Raw genomic sequence first — 25203 nt, forward strand, 5'->3', positions numbered from 1 at the left:
TTTACCTGCCGCGTCCGCAGGTTTGGCTGATCACGGCTCCCACTGGCCGCGGTTCACCGTTCCAGGCCAATGGGGGCTGCAGGAAGCAGCGGCCTGCACATCCCTCATCCCATGCCGCTTCCTACAGCCCGCATTGGCCTGGAGTGGTGAAACAGTGGGAGCCGTGATCAGCCGAATCTGCGGACGTGGCAGGTAAACAAACTGGCCCGGCCCACCAGTGTGCTTACCCTGGCGAGCTGCGTGCCAAAGGTTGCCGATCCCTGCCCTACAGACTCCTCTCACTTGCTGAGGGGTACAGAAGTGATCTGAAGTGTAAGTGTGCTGTCAAGCCTCACTGATACCAAATCAAGAGTCACCTGCCCAGTCCATAGGATTAACCCTTCCTGCCACCAGATGAATACAAGAACATGGGACTCCCATTAGAAATAGATGTTGGCTGTCTGGACAAAGTTAACTTTCTCAGACAAAATTACTGTTTTCTAACAGACTTTGGGTAAAGATTTCCAAAGCACTTAAGTGACTTGGAAGCCAAAGTCCTATTTTCAAATGTGGCTTAGGCACCTGGGAGCCTATGTCAGACTGAAAGTCAATGAAATTTAGTCTCCATCATGCCTAAGTTACTTTCGAAAATGGGATTTAGGACTGGTGTGTACTCAAGAGTGTTTGCATGGCTCTAGCTCTATTAGCTTAGAAACTGATAAAAGGGATACAACATGCTCAAAATAAACTGGAAAAGACAGAACAATATTACAGTAACTATAACTGTTACTTGTTACAACAGAAGGCAAATCATTTCCAGGAAGACAAGTCATTTTAATTAATTTATATTTATTCAGGCTGGGATTTTCATAGAAGCCTAAGACTTTGTCTACACTGCAGGTTACTTCGTTATAACTTCTATCGCTCAGTTATATTAATAATCCACACCCCTGGGCGACGTAAGTTGCACTGACATAAGCGCCAGTGTGGACAGCGCTACATTGGCGGGAAAAACGCATCTGGCTCTCATGGAGGCAGGAGTTATTAAGCCATGGGAGAACTCTCTCCTGTCGGCTTAGCATGTCACCACCACAAGCTCTACAGCGGTGCAGCTGCACTGGCACCAGTGTAGGTGCTGTAGTGTAGATGTAGCCTGAGAGAGTTGAGCTCAATTCCCAGTGACTTTCAGTTATCTTGGAAAAGCCTGGCCAAAGTACTCAGATCCTCAGTTAGGTGGTGCTAAGAAAGTACTAAGTTTGCTATTATTATGTGATTGATTTGAAAGCGGAATGAGCAGCCTAACAAGGACATTTTCCCCTTTACCGAATGTTAATAGCTAACACGATCTAATTTATCAGATCTGAAACAATACTTGGTTGAACATATACGGGTCTAAAATCCAGTCCTAAGGATGAATATTTCCTGCTTCTCTAAGAGATAACTAACGTACCATTCTTTATATAGGATATCAAGTTGGCAAGGATTTGCCACTAACAACATGGCAGAGATGCAAATTTCTATCTTACCCATAGTCATCAATCAGATGGGAGCCAAGCACCACTACATCAAGTTCAAAGAACTGTGGTTCCGCCTTAATGCCAAACATAATAGGAGCTAATTTTGAATAATCAGCTCGGTTGCAAGTAGCAACGCAAATCCGAAGTTTTCGGTTGTTCCCATTCTTCTCCATGTTTTGTTTCTGTTTGGAAAGATTCTTGAAATACAGTTCCTGAAACAACAAAAAGCAAGGGTTAATATTTTTCTGTACAGTCACAAAACTGCAAGCTTAAATAAGGAAAGACGTGGCAGAATGCCATTCTATTCCAGTGCGGAAATTTGGACAAGTGCTAACTGATCAAAAGATTCCCATTTAGATAACAGGTACCTGGCTGGGAAAACCATGCTTTCAATGATAGGTATAATCTCAGATTATGTGTGTGTTCATGCACGCGCATATGTGCTTTCACGAAGGAAACATCTGTTTAGTGATTAAAGCAACGGGCTGAACGTCAGAACTCCTGGGTTCTATTTCTAGCTCTGACAGACTTGTTGTGTAACCTTGGGGAAGTCACGAAGGCCTACATTTTCAAAAATATCCACTAATTTGGGATGCCCAATTCGAGAGATGTAAAGTCTGATTTTTCAGAGATGTGGCACTACCCTGATTTAAAATGGGAGCGGTGGATGCTCAATTCTGTTGAATATCAGGCCCAAAAAGTCTCAAGTTGGGCATTCAAAAATTGAGGCATCCAAAATTTGTGGACGTTCATGAAAAATTTAGATTTTAACACCTTTGAGCCTTAGTTTACCTGACTTTAAAATGGAGATAATGATGCAAACACATTGTGAGGTTCAATTGTAATTAAAAGCCTGCAACATGCTTTGAAACGGTCAGATTAAGTGCAAAGTTAATATTATCTTCCTGGATGACAGTCATATCCCAAAACCCCATAATGGAGAGACTCTTGGGAGATACCCAGGGCTACACTAACAAAGACACTGTGTGGCCACCAGATGAAAGTAGCTCCTAAAAATTAGGCATCAACTCCTTTATCAGCAATGCAGAGACACTATGTAAGTGAGGGGCTGGGCTTGTAACTATGACCCTGATTGTGATCTCATTTGCACTGATGTAAATTAGAAGTAATTCCACTGCAGTCAATGCAATTACATCAGCGTAAAACCAGCTTGGGATTAGAGTCAGGCTTTAAAACACCATAATTCTTATCAATCTTCAGCTACTACTAGATACTCAGTTCTCTCCTATTTCCCCGACACACACGTGCAAGTACAGGACACAGTCCCCTAATTTTAATGTACATAATAAACTGGCATTACATCTGATCTTTTCTTAACAGATGTTCAAGCTTCACGAAAAAGATATAGTAACAAAAATGATCAGATTATTCCTTATATTGGTGTAATGCTGTAACGGAGTATTTTATGAGTTTAAATGGACAAGCTTCACAAAACAAGACAAATTTTGTACCAATAATTTTCCTACTCTGAACTCCCCTTCACAACAGAAAAAGAAAGATCAGTTAAGTGTCAGATAACTGACTGGGGCTCAGTTCAGAGATCTTCATATATCAGAAATCTTCTGAGCCTTATTCTAGCTCACATTTTAAATTTGCAGTAGAGGAGATAGTCTCAGAAAGTTTCCAGAATCTTTAACACCAGAACACAGTGGCCAGGAATCATCCATATAAGCAAAGCGGATGAAAACACAGTGAACTTCTGGACTGGGGCAAGGAAACACTGCCCATTCCATGGGATCTCCACAGTGAGCTTCCACAGATCCATAAGAGTGAGCAAAAGGTTACAGGCATTTTCCTCTCATTCTCCACTGGAGCTGCGTTACTGTGGAGACCGGAGTGAACAGGAGTGGGCCAGAGGCTCCAAAGACAGTGTAGAAGTCAGATCTTGGGGCTCTGTTGGGTTTAGGGGCTGAACCTCCTTCTCATTCCATGGGAAAACCACCTACAGGAAACTCAGAGAGGGAAATCTGAGTTTCCAGTCTCACACACAACAGGCAGGTAGGATTCACCCAACACCCCTCACCTTGTTAGCAGGTGTTGAGCCTGTTGGGAAAGGGTTCAGTGTGTTAGTCAAAAACATTGAAGACTCTAGTTACCCCAATCTGGATATAAAGGAGGCAGGAGTGGCCTCTGGGGAGATCTAAAGGCTGAGCAGTCCTGAGGCAGGAAATCTTCGGTGAATGTCTGTACAACAGGGCTGAGAAAGGTGCCAGCTCACAGTTTGGTGCAGAAGTGTTGACACAGAACAGAAAAATAAAGACATAACGCTAGAAGTCATGAAAGGAAAAACCTACCACAAGCTGGTTGAATTCACATCGCTGCACACAGTGTACCTGGCCACCTATGCCATGTGTGCTTTAAAGGAGTCAACTTGTAATAGGCATGTACATTTAATTAAATGCTAACCAAGGGCCTGAAAAGTTAACAAAGAGTTAAAGGGCTGTGGGATCAGGCCCTGAATGTTTTCTGCCCCCACCTACACACCATTTGTCTCTTGTTGTCAAAAGGTCACTTGTCGCTTTCAAACAGGTAAGCTAAGGAACAAATATTGGGAAATCTGTCATATTTACTTTACATTAGAACAGTGATCTCTTTTTGTCCTCAAGAGTTTCACTGTGTGCACATTGCTCAATAAATCTCCTCCTGCCCAGAAACTCTTAGTTTCAATCTCCTGCTAACTAATAGTCAAATAAGAAAGTCATATCCTCCCACAGAAGTGACTCAGTTTTCGTGGCTTCATATTAACGTATTAGGTAAATACTTCCTTCTATTATGCCTTCCTGAGATGTCGCAGACCTTTTCCTCACTGCTCCATATCAAATCCTGCTTCTGTTAACTTGAGTCCTGAGAGCACTCAATCCTGATAGTTCATGAACATTTACAGTATAACATCAAGCTAATTAGATCAGAACACTCGTAGAAACTGAGTTCTTGCTGGTTTCATCACTAATGAAATTAAGATCAGCAGTCTTGCTTCTAGCAAAGCCATGTCTTCATCTGAAGTTTCTGCCTTTTAAAGTTTATCATCATTGGCAAACAAGATGGCTTTTCTCAACCTTAGTTTGAGTCCCTACAGTTTCCTAAAATCCTGAATGAAGAGTTCAGATTTCAGTTACTGTGCGGAGGCTCTCTGTAAATGTGGTCAAATACTGTACACACCACTTTACAGGTCGAAATGCATCAGGGTTATAGCAATATAACATTACAACAGTTTGAACAACACATTCTCTTTTTGAATCAGATATTTTTATATCACTTTTTGGAAATGAATCAAACAAACATTATTTTAAAAAGCTATCATGGAGTTTAGTGGAATAATGTGTGCTGTATTTTAAAAGTGAAACTGTCAATTTAAAAGCCATACCTCTTTTCAAAACCTTCTGTAGTTACTGTTCATACAAGTAACACTTAGGATTACTATACTTGAAAGATTAGAGAAAAATATATTTGCAGGTTGTTTACTTTGCGTATCTGATAGCACTTCATGTAAACCAGGCCATGTCTCACTAAAGATCTCACGGCAGCACAGCTGTACCGATGCAGCTGCACCGCTGTAAGGTCTCTTGTGTAGCCGCTCTATGCAGATAGGAGTAGGCTCTCCCCTCGACATAATTAAACCATCCTCAACGAGCAGTGGCAGCTTTGTCAGTGGGAAATGCTCTGCCGCAGATAAGGTGCTGACCACACTGGTGCTTCTGTCGGTGTAACTCAGTGGTTCTTAACCTGGGGTGCACGCACTCCCTGGGGGTGTGAGATGCCCTTTCTGGGGGTGCGACAGGTAAATCATTGAAAACACAAATTAAGCACAGGCACATAAGTACAACTACTTTGTTTCATCAAACCTGTGTAGTTATTATTATACAGTTTTTAACTATTACTGTAATATACAAACAAAAAAATTATTTTCACGATTTAAAGCTAACTGTAGTGAAATTATCTCGCTACAAAATACAGTGTACCACCACGTTGTGGAGTATTTCTTGATGCATGCGCAGATGTTGATGTGACATATATATATATATTTATATAATTATGATAGATCTAGGTTTAAAGAACTGACCTACTTCAACGATTTTTGATAAGGGGTGTAAAAACATATTTTGAGAACCAAAGGGGTGCAGGCTGCAGTAAAGGTTAAGAACCACTGGCGTAACTCATGTCGCTCAGAAAGGGTGTTTTTTCACACCTCTGAGCAACGTTATACCAACAAAAGTGGGAATGCAGACATAGCTTCAGTTTCACCGTTTCCTCATAAGAGTTCATTGGTCAGTTTACCCTGCTGTTTGTGTGGGTATTACACACAGCAACAGAGGAGACATACTTTGTAGAAATAGAAAACTGTGGTTGTGAAAACACAAAAACAGGCAGGGGAAACTTGGTAGCAGGTGCACTACCTGAAAGCTACTTTTAACACACTTCTTGAAACTGGATAGCTTTTAAAATGATCATGTCCTTTTGACAAGCTATGAAAACTAGGAACTCAAAATCTCCTACAACATTTCTCAGTGTTTCATTTTTGTGTAATAATACGTTAAACAAAAAGTTTCACTTTTCCAGAGTGATCCGGAAACAGGACTGTTCAACTTTAATGGAATCACATAAGCAAAATAAATTTTAAAAAACATTTTTGTTCCGTTTTGATAACTAGGTGAATAACTGGGCATGTACAGCTATATAGGCATGCCAATTAACTTCTTTCTGTGGCTTCTCCGCACATACTACCCCTGTGGTTGGGGCCTTTTAAGAGCCAGGCAGTGAGTTCCCGGACAGGACAGAGCCTTTAATCTCACCGCACCAGAGCAGGACTGATTTCACACACACTTTTGAAAGACTGCTTGCTTCCTTCTGCCAAACTGAATATCTCTGCTATCTATCTGGGCACAAGCACCAACCCTTCTCCAGGTCAGATGCCTTAATCATGCAATGGCAGGAATTTCAGACCCCTCTAGAGCATTGATTAGGGGCTGCCATGTCAGTAGCACAAAGCACTACCCACAAGAGTTAAGAATGTTACCACGACTTCCCTGATTAATTAAATGAAAGGCAATGGGTTTCAAACTCTGACCCTCCATTTGGCAGCTTGGTGCAATAAGCTAGTGTTATGCAATCCTTCAAAGTAGACGTTTACTATCCTTCTGAAATTCTTTAAAGAGTCTTAAGTATTAGATTTCTTCTTGCCCAATTTCAAGTGCAGCTGGAAAAGTTTTCTATGTTTACAAAGTTTGACCATTCAAAGACACACATGAAAAGCTATCACATTTAAACAAACATGAAGTAGGAAAATAAAAATGAACTGAGCGACTTTTACAACACAGGCTGTCAGTGGCAGACATTAGATCATTTACTTGGCAATAAAGTCAGTTCCTTTTATTAAAAGGGTAATGGAAAAAGCTAGAACACACCAGGCTACCAAATCTAGGATTTATTCATAAACCTATTCCTGTAAGTTTAAGCAAAACACAACAGGCCAGTTCAATTAGCTGACTTTTCTCAATATGTTTCTCAGAAACATTTCTCAAACTGGAATTTTATAGAGCAATTGCACCTAGTTTCCTCTGAAAAACCACACTGTGTGACATGTAGGGGCTCTGGCTATGCCGGCTGCAAGATACTATCAGTCAGTCAGGAACTGGTTTCCTTCAGGCATTTCAGTGCTTTAAACTCAAGACTTCCAACTAGCTTTGGGGTAAGAGACCTGATCTGGTTAATTACGGTAAGCCCCAAAACAGGAGCTCTACTTCCCCTCAGCATCAGGAAGGGGTTACTACTCCTACCCATTTAATTATGTCTCCAGCATGACTAATCTATTTTCTCTTTTATACAGTTAGAAACCTTACCTTTCGCTCTCCTCTACGCAAACTGCAGTGAAGGTAAAAAGGATCAAATATGAATATATATGAAAAAAGAAGCTATGCTATCTTCCATAGGCTAACACCACCGACTTTTCGTTTCCTCTACACAAACTGCAGTGAAGGTAAAAGAGGATTAAATATTAATGTATAAAAAGTAGCTCTCCTATCTACCACTGGCTAATTTCAACCCCTGCTGGGTTTTTTTTTTTGTTTGTTTTGTTTTTGGAAACTGTAAATCATGTTTAACTCCTGAAACACTACACAGACTGGTTTCTAACTCCTCAGCTAAAGCAGCATAATACCTAACAAAACAAAGAGCTAATCTCTAGTACTCTGTGGGCCAAGTTATGTCAAGGGTACAATACACCTCATTACGTTACAATGGATTATCTTGAATGTCTCATTTAATGGGCATCCTGCACCAGATTTAATCCCCTGGAGTTTTTTTGTTTTGTTTTGTTTAAACCTTTATACATTCCCTCTACAATCGAGGTTTGTGCGAAGGTTAATACTGATATTACTGCTGGAGCTATATTCTGAACAAGCAGATAATGGCCCTTGCCAGACTGCATGAGTCAAGAGTAAGTCAGATGAGCCCAAGTGGAGGGGATGGGAAAGTTTTCCCCAAGTTTTGAGCAAGCAAAGCAATACTAAAAGGGACCACTTACAGTCACAGACATTTCCACTATTTCTAAAGCAGCAGTAGCCTATTATCTTCTCAGCTGGACATTAATTCTGCCTTCTACAGCTGATTAGTTGAGTTTAGTAACCATACTACTCAGAGGACTCATCACTAACAGCAAGGCTTCTCCCCTAGCCCTGACACCTGCTCCAGAGTCCCCTTCCCCCCTATTATTTCATAACCTCACTCTTGGGGTAGGAGGGATAGCTCAGTGGTTTGAGCATTGCCCTGCCAAACCCACAGTTGTGAGTTCAATACTTGAGGCGGCCATTTAGGGATATGGGCAAAAATCTGTCTGGGGACTGGTCCTGCTTTGAGCAGAGGACTACACTAGATGACCTCCTGAGGTCCCTTCCAACCCTGATATTCTATGAACCCTCCTCTTTAGCCTCTCTACTCCCTCTGGTTCTCTATGATTGAGTCTTCCCAAAGGCCCCATGTACCTGTAGCAAAATGAATAAGTTTTGCAGCTGACTGCAAAGTTTGTAGCAACTTCATTATTAAATATTCCCCTTTTTAAAACAGGAAGGAAATATAAACATGAATAGACACAGCAAAGTAGTCCCTTTTATAAACCATGATACTAAATTCAATTTAGTTTATGCCATCCCCACATTTTCAATGTGCTGCCGATATTTCTACTGACAATACTTAATTCCATTATAGAAGTTGTCAAGGGAGAATGAATAAGAAATAGCTGGGGCTTTTAGCAACTATAGAGTGGAAGGATGCTGTCTGGGATTGTGATAAGCACATCAACTAGATCTTTGTGCAAAAATGATCTGCAATGACATAGTGCTAACACTAAACTGTCATTAGGTTTCCAATGAAATGCTGCTCCACTGAGAGGAATCGAGCAGTTCGTAACTCTCAGATATCATTTCAGGCTATCTGCATACTTAGAAAGGCAACGCTCTATTGGCTTAACCTTGAAAACATGACTCAAGTATATATTTGTAAATATGAGGAAAGGAACATTTCATTTAAATAAAAGTTAAGATTCAGGACCACAACGCTATCACAAAGTGCAGATTCCACAGCAAATCCTGCAATTTGGGAATTTACAGGGACCGGAAGAGTTCTCATCCTCAAAAAGGCTCTCTCATTGACCCCAACTACTGCCTTATCTCCCTTCAAATCCAAACTCATGGACCCCCCCACCACACACACACACTCCCCCCCATCTACAACTTTTGCCTTAAATCGCTCTCCTTCAACTCCATCCTGGATCCCTTCCAGTCTGCTTTCCATCTTTTCCAAATCTGAAATCACTACCATCAATACCGCCAATAACCTCTTTTGGACCAAGTCTCAGGGCCACTACTCCAACTTCATATACCTTGCCCTCTCTGCTTCTTGTTTTCATGGTGAGCAATCAGAAGCACTCATCAGGGCTCCTGCTTCAGCAGCAAGAAGACTGCTTTAGGGAATTTTCTAGTTATTTGTGTTAGAGTAGAACCTCGGAACTGCAATCAAGGATATGGTCCCCTCAGGCACAGTACAGAGAAGTAACAAAGATAATCCCAACTCTTGAGAGCTTGATGCAACCTAACTAGCATTGTTCTGAAAGCCAACAGGGTACCTGTTTTAACTATACTGCGACAGCAGAGATGTGATGGGATCTCCCACACTACTAAGGGTATGTCTACACTACAAAATTAGGCTGATTTTATCAAAGTTAACTTTTATAAATCTATTTTATACAGTCGATTGTATAAGTCCCCACTAAGCAATTAAGTTGGCGGAGCGCGTCCTCACTACCTTGGCTAGCATCAACTCCTGGAGCGGTGCACTCTGGGAAGCTATTCCACAGTTCCCGTAGTCTCCGCCGCCCATTGGAATTCTGGGTTAAGCTCCCAATGCCTGATGGGGCAAAAACATTGTCGTGGGTGGTTTTGGGTACATGTCGTCAGTCTCCCCTCCATGAAAGCAACTGCAATCATTTCACGTCTTTTTTCCTGGGTTTACCCGTGCAGATGTCATAGCATGGAGCCCGCTTAGCTCACTGCTGCTGTTGCAAGCATTGTAAACACTTCGTGCATTATACTGCAGTATGTGCAGAATCTGGTTAAGAGACGGCAGCATGAGGAAAATTGTGAGGATATGGACACAGACGTTCCTGAAAGCACAGGATTGGAATATCATGGCAGCGTTGGGGCTGACTAATACAGCAGAATGCCAATTCTGGGCCCGGCAAACAAGCACAGACTGGTGAGATCACATAGTGCTGCAGGTATGAGATGATTCCCAGTGGCTGTGAAACTTTTGCATGTGTAAGACCACTTTCCTGGAACTCTGTGATTTGCTTTCTCCAGCCTTGAAGCACAGGAATACCAAGATGAGAGCTACCCTGACAGTTGAGAAGCAAATGGCGATAGCCCTGTGGAAGGTTGCAATGCCTGACTGCTACCAGTCAGCTGAGAATCAATTTGGAGTGGGCAAATCTATTGTGGGGACTGCTGTGATTCAAGAAGCCAATGCAATCACTAATGTTCTGTTATCAAGTGTAGTGACGCTGGGAAATGTGCAGGTCATAGCAGATGGCTTTGCTGCAAAGGGATTCCCTAACTGCGGTGGGGCGATAGACAGAACGCAAATCCCTATCTTGGCACTAGACCACCTTGCCAACCAGTACATAAATTGGAAGGGGTACTTCTAAATGGTGCTGCAATCACTGGTGGATCACAAGGGACGTTTCACTGACATCAACATGGGATGGCTGGGAAAGGTGCATGATGCTCACCTCTTTAGGAACTCCAGGTTGTTTGAGCAGCTACAAGAAGAGACTTAATTCCCAGACCAGAAAATTACTGTTGGGGATGTTGAAATGCCAATAGTTATCCTTGGAGACCCAGCGTACCCCTTGCTCCCAGGGCTCATGAAGCCATACACAGGCAGCCTGGACAGAAGTAAGGAGCAGTTCAACTAGAGGCTGAACAAGTGCAGAAGGTGGTAGAATGTGCCTTTGGATATTTAAAAGCGTGCTGGTACTGTTTGCTGACTAGGTTAGACTCAGTGCAGCCAATATTCCCATTGTTATTATTGCTTGCTGTGTGCTCCATAATATCTTTGAGAGTAAGGGGGAGAGGTGGTGGGAGGTTGAGGCAAATGATCTGGCTGCCAATTTTGATCAGCCAGACACCAGGACGATTAGAAGAGCACACATAGGTGCACTGCGCATCAGAGAGGCTTTGAAAACCAGTTTCATGGCTGGGCAGGCTACGGTGTGACAACTGTGTGTGTTTCTCCTTGATGCAAACTTGCTTCCTTTGTTGATTTTAATTCCTGTAAGCCAACCACCCTCCCCACTTCGATCACAGCTGGCAAAAGAAATAGTCACTATTGTTTTGAAACTATGCATTCTTTCTTTATTAAATTAAAAAAAAAGGGAGATTATTGACAAGGTAGCCCGGGTGGGGTGGAGTGGGGGAGGAGGGAAGGATAAGGCCACATAGCTTATTGTAGCCACACTACAAATCAAAACTGTTTTAATGACAGCCTTCCGTTGCTTGGGCCATCCTCTGGAGTGGAGAGGCTGGGTGCCCGGAGCCTCCCCCCCATGTTCTTGGGCATCTGGGTGAGGAGGCTATGGAACTTGGGGAGGAGGGCAGGGGGTTGTACAGTGGATGTAGCAGCGGTCTGTGCTCTTGTTGGCTTTCCTGCAGCTCCACCAGATGCCTGAGCATGTCCGTTTGCTCCCGCATTAGCCTCAGCATCACTTCCTGCCTCTTCCCATTGCACTCACTTAATGCTTTCCTGGACTCTGCCACTGAATGCCTCCATGCATTCAGCTGTGCCCTATCAGTGTGGGAGGATTGCATGTGCTCAGAAAACATATCATCGCAAGTGCATTTTTTTCGCTTTCTAATATGCGATAACCTTAGGGACGGAGATGATAGGGGAAGCATAGAAACATTTGCACCTGCGGGGGGATAAAAAGGGAGAGTAAAATTTAAGATGATACATTTCTGAGAACAAAAAGGAGACTCTTTCACAGTGAATCAAGCAATTCATAGCAGACAGCACATGTGCTTTAGGTACAAGGTCGCATTTTGCCTTTTATATTGAGCGCCTGCCAGTATGGTGACACATCACACACGGCTGGGCAACAGAATTCAGTTTCCAGACAGCCATGGTAAGCCAAAGAGTATGCGGGTTTGGATTCTAATGCCTTCATAACACGTGGGAATGTTTTCAAACTGCAGCACCTTCCTATCCCATAGCAAGCAATGTCTGTTGGGTTTGCCATTTAAAAGGAGGGGCTGCAGTTTTCGGGGGGATGTGCAGTGTCACACCTCCCCTTATCCCTCCACGTGGCTATTTGGGATGATCCCTTCACCTCTCCCCCTGCCGCGTCGTTATTCTCAGAGATGATCCCTTTTAGCCAAGCGCTAACAGCCCAAGAGGAATGGGGTCCTTTCACGGTTCCCTTACAAAAGTTCCCCTATTTCAACCAGGTGACCATGAATGATATCACTCTCCTGAGGCTGACACAGAAAGATATAGACCTAATGTTCCTTGAATGCAACCAAAACCCAGGACCATTCGCTGCCATGCTTTGTATTGCAATGATTCCAGACTACTTGCTACTGGCTTGGCGTGGTAAAAGTGTCCTACCGTGGAGGACGAAATAAGGAAGCCCTCCCCAGAACCCTTCTGCAAAGGCTTTTAGAGTACCTCCAAGACAGCTTCATTCCCACTCCATCCCCAGACTTGTTAACAGACTTTTCCAGTAGCTGTACTGGCCGCGAACGTATCCGAAGTCTTCAGGGCAAATCAAACATTAAACACAATTGCTTTTAAACCCTGTACTGTAGTTACAAATGTGCACTCACCAGAGGTGCCTTCTCCAACTTCAGGGATCCCACCTTGGGAGGGTATTGGCTTCAGAGTGATGAAAAGATCCTGGCTGCTGGGGAGAATGGATTCACCGCTTGCCTGCTGCACATTCTCCTTCTCCTCTTTCACAAAATCCTCCTCCGTGTTGCGTGAGACTCCCCCCTCGCAGCTGTCCACCGTCAGTGGGTAGTGAGGTAATGACAGGGTCCCACTCTAGAATGCCATGCAGCTGATCGTAGAAGCGGCACATATGGGGCTCTGACCCAGAGCAACCGTTTGCCTCCTTTGTCTTTTGGTAGGCTTGACTTTCACACGGCACTGCTGTGTGTCCCTGCTGTAGCCTCTGTCCATCATGCCCTGTGCAATTTTGGCATATATATTAGCATTTCTTCTTTTTGATCAGAGTTCTGCCTGCACAGATTCTTCTCCCCATACAGCAATCAGATCCAGTGTCTCCCGTTCACTCCGTGCAGGAACTCGTTTGCGATTCCGTAGGGACTGCATGGTCACCTGTGCTGCTCAGCTCGCCACGTGACCAAGTAGGAAATGAAATTCAAAAGTTCCCAGGGCTTTTCCTGTGTACCCAGCTAGTGCATCGGAGTTGGAAGTGCTGTCCAGAGCGGTCATACTGGAACACGCTGGGATAGCTCCTGAAGTCCAGTAACGTTGATTTGTGTCTATACTACCCCAAATTCAACCCAACAAGGTCGATTTTAGTGTTACTCCCCTCACTGGGGAGGAGTACAGAAGTCGATTTTAGGTCAATGGAAGGGAGTTACTTTAAAATCAACTTAACACAGCTAAATTCGACCTAACCCTGTAGTGTAGACCAGGGCTAAGAAGGCTGTGGACTGCAGACAAAAAATAGCCATTGGCCACAATGCGTACCAAGGACACGAGTGAGATGATTTAGTAATGGCTGGAAAATATCCTTAGGTTCTTAGCCCAACTTTTAGAAATGCATAAAAGATAAACTAAGCCTAAAAGCTCTATATGAACTTTATTTTGACAAGGAAAAATGGTCTTGCTTAAATTGGGTTTAAACATACATGCTTGCTAAATCCAATTTAAACCCAGCCTTTTACCTAGTGTAGATGTACAGTAATACCTTTAGCTCAATTTTAGCTGGATGTGTTCCAGTGTAGACGGGGTAACTTGACTAGAAAAAATGGTCAAGTTTAAGTAAAAGGCTTGGTTTCAAATTCTTTCCTCTTGGAGAAAAACAAAATGTTGCACTACATCACACAATGAAGCACCACCCTGGGGTTTTTGTTGGTGGTGGGTTTTTTAACATTTTAAGTGCAAGACCTCACACAAATAGGGCTTTCTTAACACTGAAACAATACTCAAGGAAGCGCACTAATGCACATAATTTATATTTGGCAGAAGAAAAAAAGCAGTTTCTCCCAACCCCTCCGCAAACATTTAATAGCAAAGCTGTAATGAGTTGTTACGATGCAAAGACCTTTTCTAAAAAAAAGTAAAGAATAATTAAGTATCATTATTAACTAAAACTCAATTAGTCGCCAAAATAAGGGAACAAAGAATGTTTGGTGATTCATTATACAACCATTTTCATTGTGTTTTTAGGGCCTGATCCTGCGAACAGGACTGATGCTTTCTACTCCTAGCACTGCTTAGTGCAGTACAACGGTGGGATTACTTACTGAAGTAAGCAGTACTTCTGATAGCTAAATGTTTGCAGGTACAGACTCTTATTTACTAATTCACAAAATTCAGCAATTTTCCAAGGATTTCCCCCTATCATTAGTGAAGTTTTCCTATGTACAGTGAACAAAAATGCCTTAGGATAATGACATATGTAATGTTAAAGCAGGAAAATCAGTGGGACAAAATATGTGATTAAAAACCACAGATGTGGCCTGTATGACTCTGAAAAAAACCCAAACAGAACTCCAGTGCTTTGTTTTCTCAGGGCAATAAACACTAATAAATAAAAAAAATTCCTAACCAAGTTCAGAACTGTATTAAATGGCATCACAGTCATATTCTTTCAACTTGGATTGAGATACCACTGTTATACCCAATCACCATTTAAAAAGTAATCAAATATTAATTAATGACTCTTTTAGAAATTTAATAGCTTGGATTCCAATCCTTCAGTGAGATTGTCATTTTCTCCAGCTGAAAAGTTCTGTATCTTTGCTATTGATACTATGTCTCAGCGAAAGTCAAAAATTAGTCTTGGATTTAATATCCTTTAACAGTTATGCCTTTTTTAAAGGTATAATATTTGAGAACAACTTCTTTCCTTGAGGATGTGGAGGGAGGACCCTGCAACAATTCTAGCAACATTATTTCGTTGCCAAAGTCATATAGCACATAGTCCTATATTGCTAAATGAAATCTGTAAGGCCTAATTCTTTCTCCTCCTATATGCTTAGTAGATGTATAATAAATTAACTTGATTCATATATCACTGTTAGAACAGAACTATTGCCTTCTTGGTTTTTAACAGCTCATTATAAACTTTTTTCTAAGGAGCACAACATCCCTTCATCTATGAAAAACAGAGGTCATAGTTAAAATAAGAACATGCTCAAAATCTGCAAGCAATTTTCATGAGAGTACAAGATTGTCTTTGATATCGTCTAACTCAGTGGTTCACAAACAAGGGTCCAAGGGCCCCCTAGGGGGTCTCAAGCAGGTTTCAGAGGGGTCTCCAACCAGGGCCAGCATTAGACTCTCTGGGGCCCAGAGCAGAAAGCCAAAGTCCCAACACATGGGGCTGAAGTCCAGGTCCTTGAGCCCTGCCACCTGGGGTTGAAGCCAAAGCCTGAGCAATATAGCTTCATGGGGGCCCCTGTTGCATGGGGACCCAGGCAATTTCCCTGCTTGCTACCCCCTAATGCCGGCCCTGGCTTTTATATGCAGAAAATCAGTTATTGTGGCATAGGTGGGCCATGGAGTTTTTATAGCACATTAGGGGGCCTGAGAAAGAAAAAGGTTGAGAGCTTCTGGTCTCACTAATAAATTACAGATACACAGAGCCTTTCTCACAGTGATTTATGAAAGTGAATATGTATTCCCCTATTTACAGTTGGAGAAACTGAGGCACAAAGAAGCGAACTGACTTTTCCAAGGATACAGAGAGAAGGAGTGGCAAAGTCATGAACAAATCCCAGGTCTCCTCATTCCAAGTTATGTGCTCTAAACATCAGACACCCCAACTCCCTTATCTGCTTATTTATGCAAAATAGGCTTAGAAAGCAGTATTGGTTCAATTAAGTATTCTATCTTTCCATTCAGTTAAGTATTCTGTCTTTCCAGGCCCTTTTGGAAAAAACTCATATTTTAATATCCTAAGGCCATTCAACTTAGATCCAGATAAAATCACCCATCCTAGATGAGGAAAGAATTTACCCTGAGGATGCCAGAAGTCAAAAAATCTCGAGACACACAATAATTACCAATCTGTAGAAAATTAAGTAGACAGATTACACATCTGCATAGCAACACATTTTAAACTTAATGATCAGTGTCTGCCTGCTACAGCAATGGCCTCTTACAAATAGTTTGCAAAGTATCAGCTGAGATCAAAGGTAGATTGTTATGACACCTGCTCTGAGTTGACTAGAAACAAAAGAAATTCATACTGTAGAAGAGCATTTCAGTTATATTTAGTGTTAATAGGTTTCAATCAACCCGCAGCAACATTATTTTTAGTTTTGAGTTTAACCTCTGTAACATGTTTGGATTCAACAATGAAACTACAAAAATTAGGACTGAACTGAACAGTTGTTTGTACTGATACACTTGTTTCGGTTAGGGGTATGATTATTTTTAACCCATATTCTTGTATCAGTACAAACCCTCATGTGGGCAGTTATTGGTAGAATGATAGTAGGTGAGCTGCACCACTTCAGCTGTGTCAGTACAGTTAAAACTTGTCTATACACAAGCCGTTAGTGGTGGCCTTGTACTCAGATTCTGCATTCTAAAGAAATAGAATCTTTCAATTGGATGACACAGTGCAAGGAGCAATTTAAGAGCACAGACAGAATTTATTTTTTTCTTATAGGCTCAAAAGAGATGAGAGTTGAGATCTGATTTGTGTGTGTTTGAAGTTCTCAGGAGATTTGCACTGTGATGCAGCTAGCCAAGGTCAATACAATAACCCCACCTGGCTTTGACCTCACCTAGCTCCACCATGGTAAAAACTCCAGAGCCTTGTCTCTATTAGGATTTTAGAGAGAGATAACTAATGTGCCTCAGCTCTCTTTCTATTAAAAAAAACACTTTTTTTGGTAGTGAAGATATAGGCAAAAACCTTTTTAGCTGTTTCCTCGCACTGTGCTCTGAAGCAGCTCTCTGCCCTACTAATGGTCCAGGGACATCTACATTGAACACATCACCGGCCACCGACAGTACCAGGAAGCATGAGCCGGAGTGACATCATTCTTCGACTACGAGAAAGGGACCAAGAGACTTTCTCCATTGGATTATATGAACTGGAACCATAAACTCCCTGAATATTAAATCTCACCAAATGAAGATCAATCCATCCTCATCATCATAGCCACTCATTATACTCCACACCCAAACGTAGCCATTATAAACTTCATACTCTCATATCTCAATGTCTGTACTTTGACCCATCAATCTTTTACCTCCAATCAGGGATATTGCAGATTATGTATTCCTTATGCCATTTGATCTTAAACCGAACTTCGCACCCCTCAATAATCTGTTATTCCCTGATAACCAGAAATTTCTATGCTTAAACTCTGTACCGTTCACTTTTTTTTAAACATCATTTTAATAAAAATTTTAAATCTGTTAAAATGGAGCCACCTCTGCCACGGAACAAAGATCCATCTTGGCAGGGAATGTGTAGGTAAAAACCTGTAAAACTTGTTTATACTTTACGTTACATACCTGTACTTTATGCATTAAGTGCCTATTCTGCAGTACTGAATTCAACAGGAAAACTGCAGTCAAATTAAATAGGTCTTAAATGCTCAATTCTGAAAATGCTCAATTCCACATAAGTCAAGTAGCGGGGTGGACACTCAGTGCCTTCAGTGTATAACATCTTTCATAATGAATTATTAACAGTGGAATGTACAGTATTGGTTTTGTGCTATGTAGTCTTCACCGGTTTGGGATCTTCATATCTGAATAACCACGTCTCTCTCCAGGCTGTGATCAACGGTGCCCTCTTTTTTAAATATCAGGGAGAGCTAGTCAGACAGCACTCAACACGAGAAATCAGCTCATCACCTTGACTGCAGCCAGTCTGGCCCTGTCGGCCTTCATAAGGAAGTGAAAGATCCCCCCTTGTTAATATTTAACAGACAAGTAAATGACAGCTCTTCTGTGCTTTATCCTCCGTTGGGTTCACTACCTCCTGGGAGAGATGCAGGTGGCTCTTTAACCCAGGGAGAAAACAGGAGGGAAACGGGGCAAGTTTTGAGCCCTATGGAATCACACGAGGGGCACACATATAAGAACAGACAACCTGAAACTGGGCCCAGGAGAAACACCAGCCCCTGCCCCCAAATCCTGAGAGTGTGTGTGTGTGGGGGGTGTCCCCTCATCCCCCCTCCCCACTGAGCGCAAGGGCTGAGTCCCCTCCCCCATCCTGTGTGCACATGGAGGGGTCCCCTTATCTCTTCCTCCACTGACAGCAAGGGCTGAGTCCCCACCCCCACCCTGTGTGTGTGTGGGGGGGGGGTGGTCCTATTATCTCCCTCCTCCCCATTGAGAGCAGGGGCTGAGTCCTCCCTCCCCCTATCCTGTGGGGGGGTCTCATTATCTCCCCCCCTCCACTGAGAGCAGGGGCTGAGTCCCCCTCCCCCGTCCTGTGGGGGGGTCATTCCCTTTACCCCGCAGCCAGCAGGGGCTGGGACCCCTCCCCCCGCCGTGTAGGGGGGGTCTCCCCGGCCCCGCCCGGGCTGTGACGCGCTGTGGCAGGGGAGGGGCCCTGCCCTCGGCTGCGATGGCGCCAGAGCCCCGCCGCGCGGGCGGGAACGAGCCCGGACGCTCCCCACTCACCTCCGCTCCGAACCGGCCGCGATGGATGCGCTCGGCACCTTCAGGCACCGGCTCGGGCCGCGAGCGCCGACTCATCGACCTGCCGGGGCGGCTCGTCAGAGAGCCCCTCCCCCCAGCCCCCCCGCAAGGGGGAGCTTAGCCCCGCCCACAACCCCTGGGCTCGCGGCCTTTCCCCTCACAGCCTCATGGGGGGGGCACCCTGCATAGCTCCTCCCCCCACACCCCCTCTCCAGCTTCATACACGCTGGGAGGGGTAGGGACACTTCCCACAGGGCCCCCACCTGCAGCCGCTTCCCTCTCACAGGGGGAGCACAGCCCCCCCCAGCCAGCTCCTTCCTCCCCACCCCCACTCATGTCTCTGGCTGGGGGGGGCAGGCAGTGATCCCCCCCCAACGCCTGAGCTGCAGCCCAGCTGCCCAGGCCCTGCCCTCTGGCCGGGACCCTGGCAGGGCGGGCGCCCTCGCCCCGCTGGCCCTCGGAGAGCCCCTGCCCACAGGGGGATCCTGGCCCCCAGTTTAAAAAGGAGCTTCCAGCCTTGGCTGCTGTGGAGAGAAGCTTGAACCCCTGGCTCCCAGGGGAGGCTGAGACGCCAGCAAGAGCCCCAGCTGGACGGTGTTTAAAATCACAGGGCTCTCAGGGTTTTTGAACCCTTGGTGCCCACAAGGTGGCTGTGAGTGGGTCCAGCTGCACCGATGTCATAGGAGGCCCCCACTGCAATACGCTCCCTGTCACCCAGGCCGTGGCCGTTCTCCTGTGGCGTGCAGAGAGGACCCTCAGTCACAAAGCCGAGGCCTGGGGCTGGCCCATGCGCAGATGTCACTACAGTCCCTTCCCCACTGCCTGGTGGAAATGAACTTGTTCCACATTGCAGCACAACCCGGCCCCGATCCTGCAATCAGATCCACAGGGCTGGTCCCAGGGCCATCTCTAGCATTTACAAGCCCTACACAGCTCCAGGCCTCCCCCCCACCAGAGTCTGGGAGACAGGAGCGAGGGGGGCACTTTTGGAGGCCCCACAGGCCCAGAGTGGCCTGGAGGATTAGTGGGGGGCTGGGAGCAGCCCACTCCACTTCTCTCACCCCAGCCCAGCCGTGTCACTCAGGGGAGGGGGCTTGGGGAAAGGGATCCCCCACACACACACACTCACCGGCAACGGCAGGAAGCGGAGCAGCCTGGCCCCAGCCAGCTCTACTCCACCAGCTCCCAGGTGCTGCGCTCTGCTTCCCGCCGCCAGTGAGTCTGGGGGGGGAACCTTTCCCTAACCCCTCCTCCCCCAGCAACACAGCCGGGGCAAGGGAAGTGGAGCAGGCTGGGGCCGCATTGCTCCGCTTCCCACCGCCGGTGAGTGTGGGGTCGCTGGGGGAAGAGGTGGAATGGAGGTGGAGTGGGGGGAAGAGTAAGAGGTGAGGTGGAGGGAGTTGTCTGCCCCCCACCCCCAGGGATGGCCCTGCCCCTGGCAGTGGGCACAGGCCGGGGAATAGGGCTGGTTGCCAGGGTTGGTGCTGCTGGATATGCAGCCTAGGGCACCATGAAATTTGGGGAAATTTGGTGCCTCAAATTTCATGGTGCCCTGCAGAGCTGCATATGCTGCATATGCCTAAGGATGGCCCTGGCCGGGCCCTTTGGAAGGGTCTGCTTGAGTGGATTAAATTGCAGAATCAGGATACTAAATTGTACCAATGCTCGTAACAATAGTGTTGGGGGGTGCAGGGCTCCAGGTAACTGGCAATGTGGCGTGGGGTCAGAAGTTTACATTCTCAGGCCTACGACTGCCTTTCGAGCTAAACAATATGTTCCTTTAAAGTTAGCATGAGTACATGTAATCATTTATCATTTTCTTGTGTTCTTTTGTTTATGGTACAAGATGTAATCGATCAAAGGGGGGGGTCAGTAGTATGGGTTAAGGATATAGTTAATTAAAAGATCCGGTAGTTAATGAATTGTAAATGATAAAATGTAGCACCTGTGAACATCTTTGTAAACAAGTAAGGTATATAAGACATGGCAACAAATAGTGATTCGTGCATGATCTGAGATTGTATATGTCCTTGCACCTTATTTGACTCAAATAAAGATACTTGCTTCTCCATTCCAGTGTGGTCATTGGGGATACGCACGCCGGGCAAACGAACCCCAACTGTTGCCCCCCCTGCAACAATAGTGTACATATATTTCTTAGTATCAGAAACATTTACAGTAGAACTTCAGAGTTACGAACACCAGAGTTACGAATGGATCGGTCAACCACGCACCTTGTCTGGAAACAGAAGTATGCAAGCAGGCGGCAGCAGAGACCCAAAAGAAACAAAAACACACCATATACAGTACAGTAGTGTGTTAAAAATAAAACTACTAAAAAAGGGAAAGCTTAAAAAAAATTTGACAAGATAAGAGAACTGTTTATGTGCTTGTTTCATTTAAATTAAGATGGCTAAAAGCAGTGTTTTTCTTTTGCATAGTAATGTTTCAAAGCTGTATTAAGTCATGTTCAGTTGTAAACTTTTGAAAGAACAACCATAACATTTTGTTCAGAGTTACAAACATTTCACAGTTATGAACAACCTCCATTCCAGAGGTATCCATAACACTGAGGTGTTACTGTATCTCTCTGCCTCTGTGACTCAGGATAACAGAAACTGCATTAATTTAAAGATCTCATGTAGGTAGGGGCTGGAACCAGGGGGCTGTTCATAGTAATTTTGGATACCTTGTACTAGATTCACATTGCTAGTAAGCCAGAAAAATGTACAGAATGAATAATACCCCAGATAGCTGTCAGTTTACAAGTTGGATAACTAGCTGGTAGAATACAGCTCCGTACACAGGGGGACATACTCAACATAGAAACTGCTTGGATTTTAAGGGTATGTCTACACTGCAGTAAAAGAGCCGTGGAGCGGCCAAAGCTGGCCCAAGTCAGCTGACTGGGTCTCGGGCTGTGGTGCTAAAAAATTGCAGCGCAGATGCTCTAGCCCAGGGGTGGGCAAAATTTTGGCTTGAGAGCCACACTGGGGTGGAGAAATTGCTTGCAGGGCCATGAACGTAGGGCTGGGGCACAGGGTTGGGGTGCAGGAGGGGGCTCAGGGCAAGAGGTTGCGGCACAGGAGGGGTGCGGGATGTATGAGGGGGCTCAGGGAACGGGCTTGGGGTGCAGGGAGGGGCTCAGGGCAGGGGGCTGAGTTCAGGGAGGGGGTTGGGGTGCAGAAGGGGTGCAGGGGGCTCAGGGCAGGGGGTTGGGGTGCAGGAGGAGTGCACAGTGTGGGAGGGGACTCAAGGTAGGGGTGTAGGAGGGGTGTGGAGTGCAGGAGGGGGCTCAGGGCAGGGGCTTGGGGTGCAGGAGGGGTTCAGGGTATGGCAGGGGGTTGGAGTGCAGGAGGGGTGCAGGGTGCAGGAGGAGGCTCAGGGCAGGGGGTTGGTGTGCAGGAGGGGGTGCGGCAGGGGGCTCAGAGCAGGGGGATGGAGTGCAGGAGGGGTTCAGGGTATGGCAGGGGCTCAGGGCAGGGAGTTGGAGTGCAGGAGGGGTGCAGGGTGCAGGAGGGGGCTCAGGGCAGGGGCTTGGGGTGCAGGAGGGGTTCAGGGTATGGCAGGGGCTCAGGGCAGGGGGTTGGAGTGCAGGAGGGGTGCAGGGTGCAGGAGGGGGCTCAGGGCAGGGGGTTGGTGTGCAGGAGGGGGTGCGGCAAGGGGCTCAGAGCAGGGGGTTGGAGTGCAGGAGGGGTTCAGGGTATGGCTGGGGGTTGGAGTGCAGGAGGGGTGCAGGGTGCAGGAGGAGGCTCAGGGCAGGGGGTTGGTGTGCAGGAGGGGGTGCGGCAGGGGGCTCAGAGCAGGGGGTTGGAGTGCAGGAGGGGTTCAGGGTATGGCAGGGGCTCAGGGCAGGGGGTTGGAGTGCAGGAGGGGTTCAGGGTATGGCAGGGGGTTGGAGTGCAGGAGGGGTTCAGGGTATGGCAGGGGCTCAGGGCAGGGGGTTGGAGTGCAGGAGGGGTGCAGGGTGCAGGAGGGGGCTCAGGGCAGGGGGTTGGGATGAGGGGTGCAGGAAGGGTTTGGGGTGTGGGCTCTAGCCTAGTGCCGCTTACCTGGAGTAGCTCCGGGTGGCAATGGCACACACTGAGGCCAGGGCAGGCTCCCTGCCTGCCTGCCTGCCCTGCCCCAGGCCCGTTCCAGGAAGCGGCCGGCACCACTTCCCTGCAGCCCCTGGGGGAGTGGGGGCAGAGGGCTCCGCGCACCTGTGGGTACCTCCCCTGAAGCTCCCATTGGCTGCAGTTCCCCGTTCCTGGCCAATGGGAGCTTTGAGGGAGGAACCCACAGACAAAAGCAGCGCATGGAGCCCTTTGCCCCCTCTACCTCAGGGGCCACAGGGATGTGGTGCTGGCTGCTTCCCGGAGCAGCGCGGGGCCCACGGCACCATAGGGGTGGCAAATCTGCAGGCCGGATCCGGCCCGCGTGCTCTAGCCCAAGCTTGAATGTCCACTAGGGTTGCCAACTTTCTACTCACTCTGCTCCACCCATCACTCGCTCTCCCTACCCTCACTCAGTCAGTCAGGGGGCTGGAGGGGGTGAGGGCTGGGGGTATGGGCTCCAGGATGAGGACAGAAATGAGGGGTTCAGGTTGTGGGAGGGGGCTCCGGGCTGGGGCAGGGGGTTCTGGTAGGGGGTTAGCATGAGGGGCCTTCCAACTGGGGGTATAGGCTCTGGGGTGGGGCTGGGGATTAGGTGTTTAGGGTGCAGGGGGTGCTCCGGGCTGGGATCGAAGGGTTTGGAGGGTGGGAGGGGCAGAGTGTGGAGCCCCCTGGCTACCCCTCCACGTAGGAGCTGGAGAGGGACATGCCAGCTGCTTCCTGGGAGCCGCATGGTGCAGAGGCTAGCAGGGAGCCTGCCAGTCCTTCTGCACTGCGCAACGGTCTGGTCAGCCAATGGTCTGGTCAGTGGTGCAGACTGGAGCCGTCAGGATCCCTTTTCAACCAGGTATTCTGGTAGAAAATCGGACACCTGGTCACCTTAATGTCCACACTGCAATTTTTAGCCCTGCAGCCCAAGCGCCTTGAGCCCAAGTCAGTTGATCCAGGCTTGGCCTTGGGGCCACAGGTTTTTTTATTGTGCTGTAGACATACCGTAGAGGAGGAGAGGGAGGCTGACAAATAAATTGGGAGGCTGCCCTAAACATAAGGCACAGCATGAAAGAAGGTCCCAGAATTAGGAGTGGGTGAAGGAGCTATAGGCAGCCTGGAGAGAAGCTTGAGCTGAGCATCTTTTGATTAAGGCATTGGACTGGAACTCAAGAAATCTGGGTTCAATTTCTGGTTCTGCCACAAACTTCTGCATAACTTTGGGCACCAATCTAGGAAAACACTTAAGCATGTTCAAATGTGATTGACTTAAAAGGGACTTAGCTGCCCAATCAAGAAAACTGCAGAATAAGGTGGTTAATCTCGCTGTGCCTCAATTACTCATTTGTAAAATGGAGATAATACTTCCTGCAGCTGTCTTGTCTTCTTGGGTTATAAACTAGGTGGGGCAGGGACTGTCTCTTCTGTGTTTGTAGAGTTCCTAGCAAAATGTGGTCTTGGTTTGAGTCTTGAGGCACAAATTGTAATAAAAACAATGATAATCAATGTCCTGCAAAATTCTGCTTTAGGGACAACACTCATGAAAATCTTTCTGCAGCTGTGTTGCACGTATAAAGAATGCGTGGTTGGCTAGGATTAGTATTTATGATTATGAATCTTCCTTTGATGGATCACATATTGGCCTTTACCAAAGGCTGGCTACTTTGGTAGGGCAAGTTGAGAGTCTGCTTTGGTAGGGCAAATTATCTGGTCTTAACGAAATATCAACTCTGTCTAGCATGTGGGCATCAGGTACTTGTATTCTGGGGTATTTTCTCAAGTGAAATTGCATTGATGAACACACATCAATATAGCAAGTGGGGAGGCTCTGTGCCCCTCCACTTTTGTCTCTTTCCATCACAAGCATATTAGCACTAATTTCTGCTCCTGCTGCTTCATGTGTCCAGAAAAGGGTAGATGTGTAAAGGGAGAGCATGTGGACTGGAGCATTCGCATCTTTTCTTTGGAGGAAAGTGCATACCTTTTCTCAAAAAAACCCAACAAAGAGGAGTCCTTGGGTATGTCTACACTACGGGATTATTCCGATTTTACATGAACCGGTTTTGTAAAACAGATTGTATAAAGTCGAGCGCACGTGGCCACACTAAGCACATTAATTCGGCGGTGTGCGTCTACGTACCGAGGCTAGCGTCGATTTCTGAAGCATTGCACTGTGGATAGCTATCCCGTAGCTA

At 46.1% G+C, this 25203-nt stretch overlaps 1 protein-coding gene across 5 annotated transcripts in view; it reads right to left on the reverse strand.

The window, feature by feature from the left end:
* GNE (glucosamine (UDP-N-acetyl)-2-epimerase/N-acetylmannosamine kinase) overlaps positions 1-25203 on the reverse strand; it is a 79726-nt gene that overhangs the window by 39263 nt on the left and 15260 nt on the right. For 2 of the 5 annotated variants that reach the window (XM_050943071.1, XM_050943070.1), the window contains exon 2: positions 1506-1708. In XM_050943071.1, coding sequence (XP_050799028.1) covers positions 1506-1708 — 203 coding nt within the window. Of the gene's footprint in view, positions 1-1505; positions 1709-3613; positions 3771-7354; positions 7377-18908; positions 19004-25203 lie in introns of those variants that run through there. The other 3 variants (XM_050943074.1, XM_050943072.1, XM_050943073.1) reach the window with 3 other exon arrangements.

This window comes from Gopherus flavomarginatus, chromosome 3, assembly GCF_025201925.1.
Source record: "Gopherus flavomarginatus isolate rGopFla2 chromosome 3, rGopFla2.mat.asm, whole genome shotgun sequence".
Lineage (NCBI taxonomy): Eukaryota > Metazoa > Chordata > Testudines > Testudinidae > Gopherus > Gopherus flavomarginatus.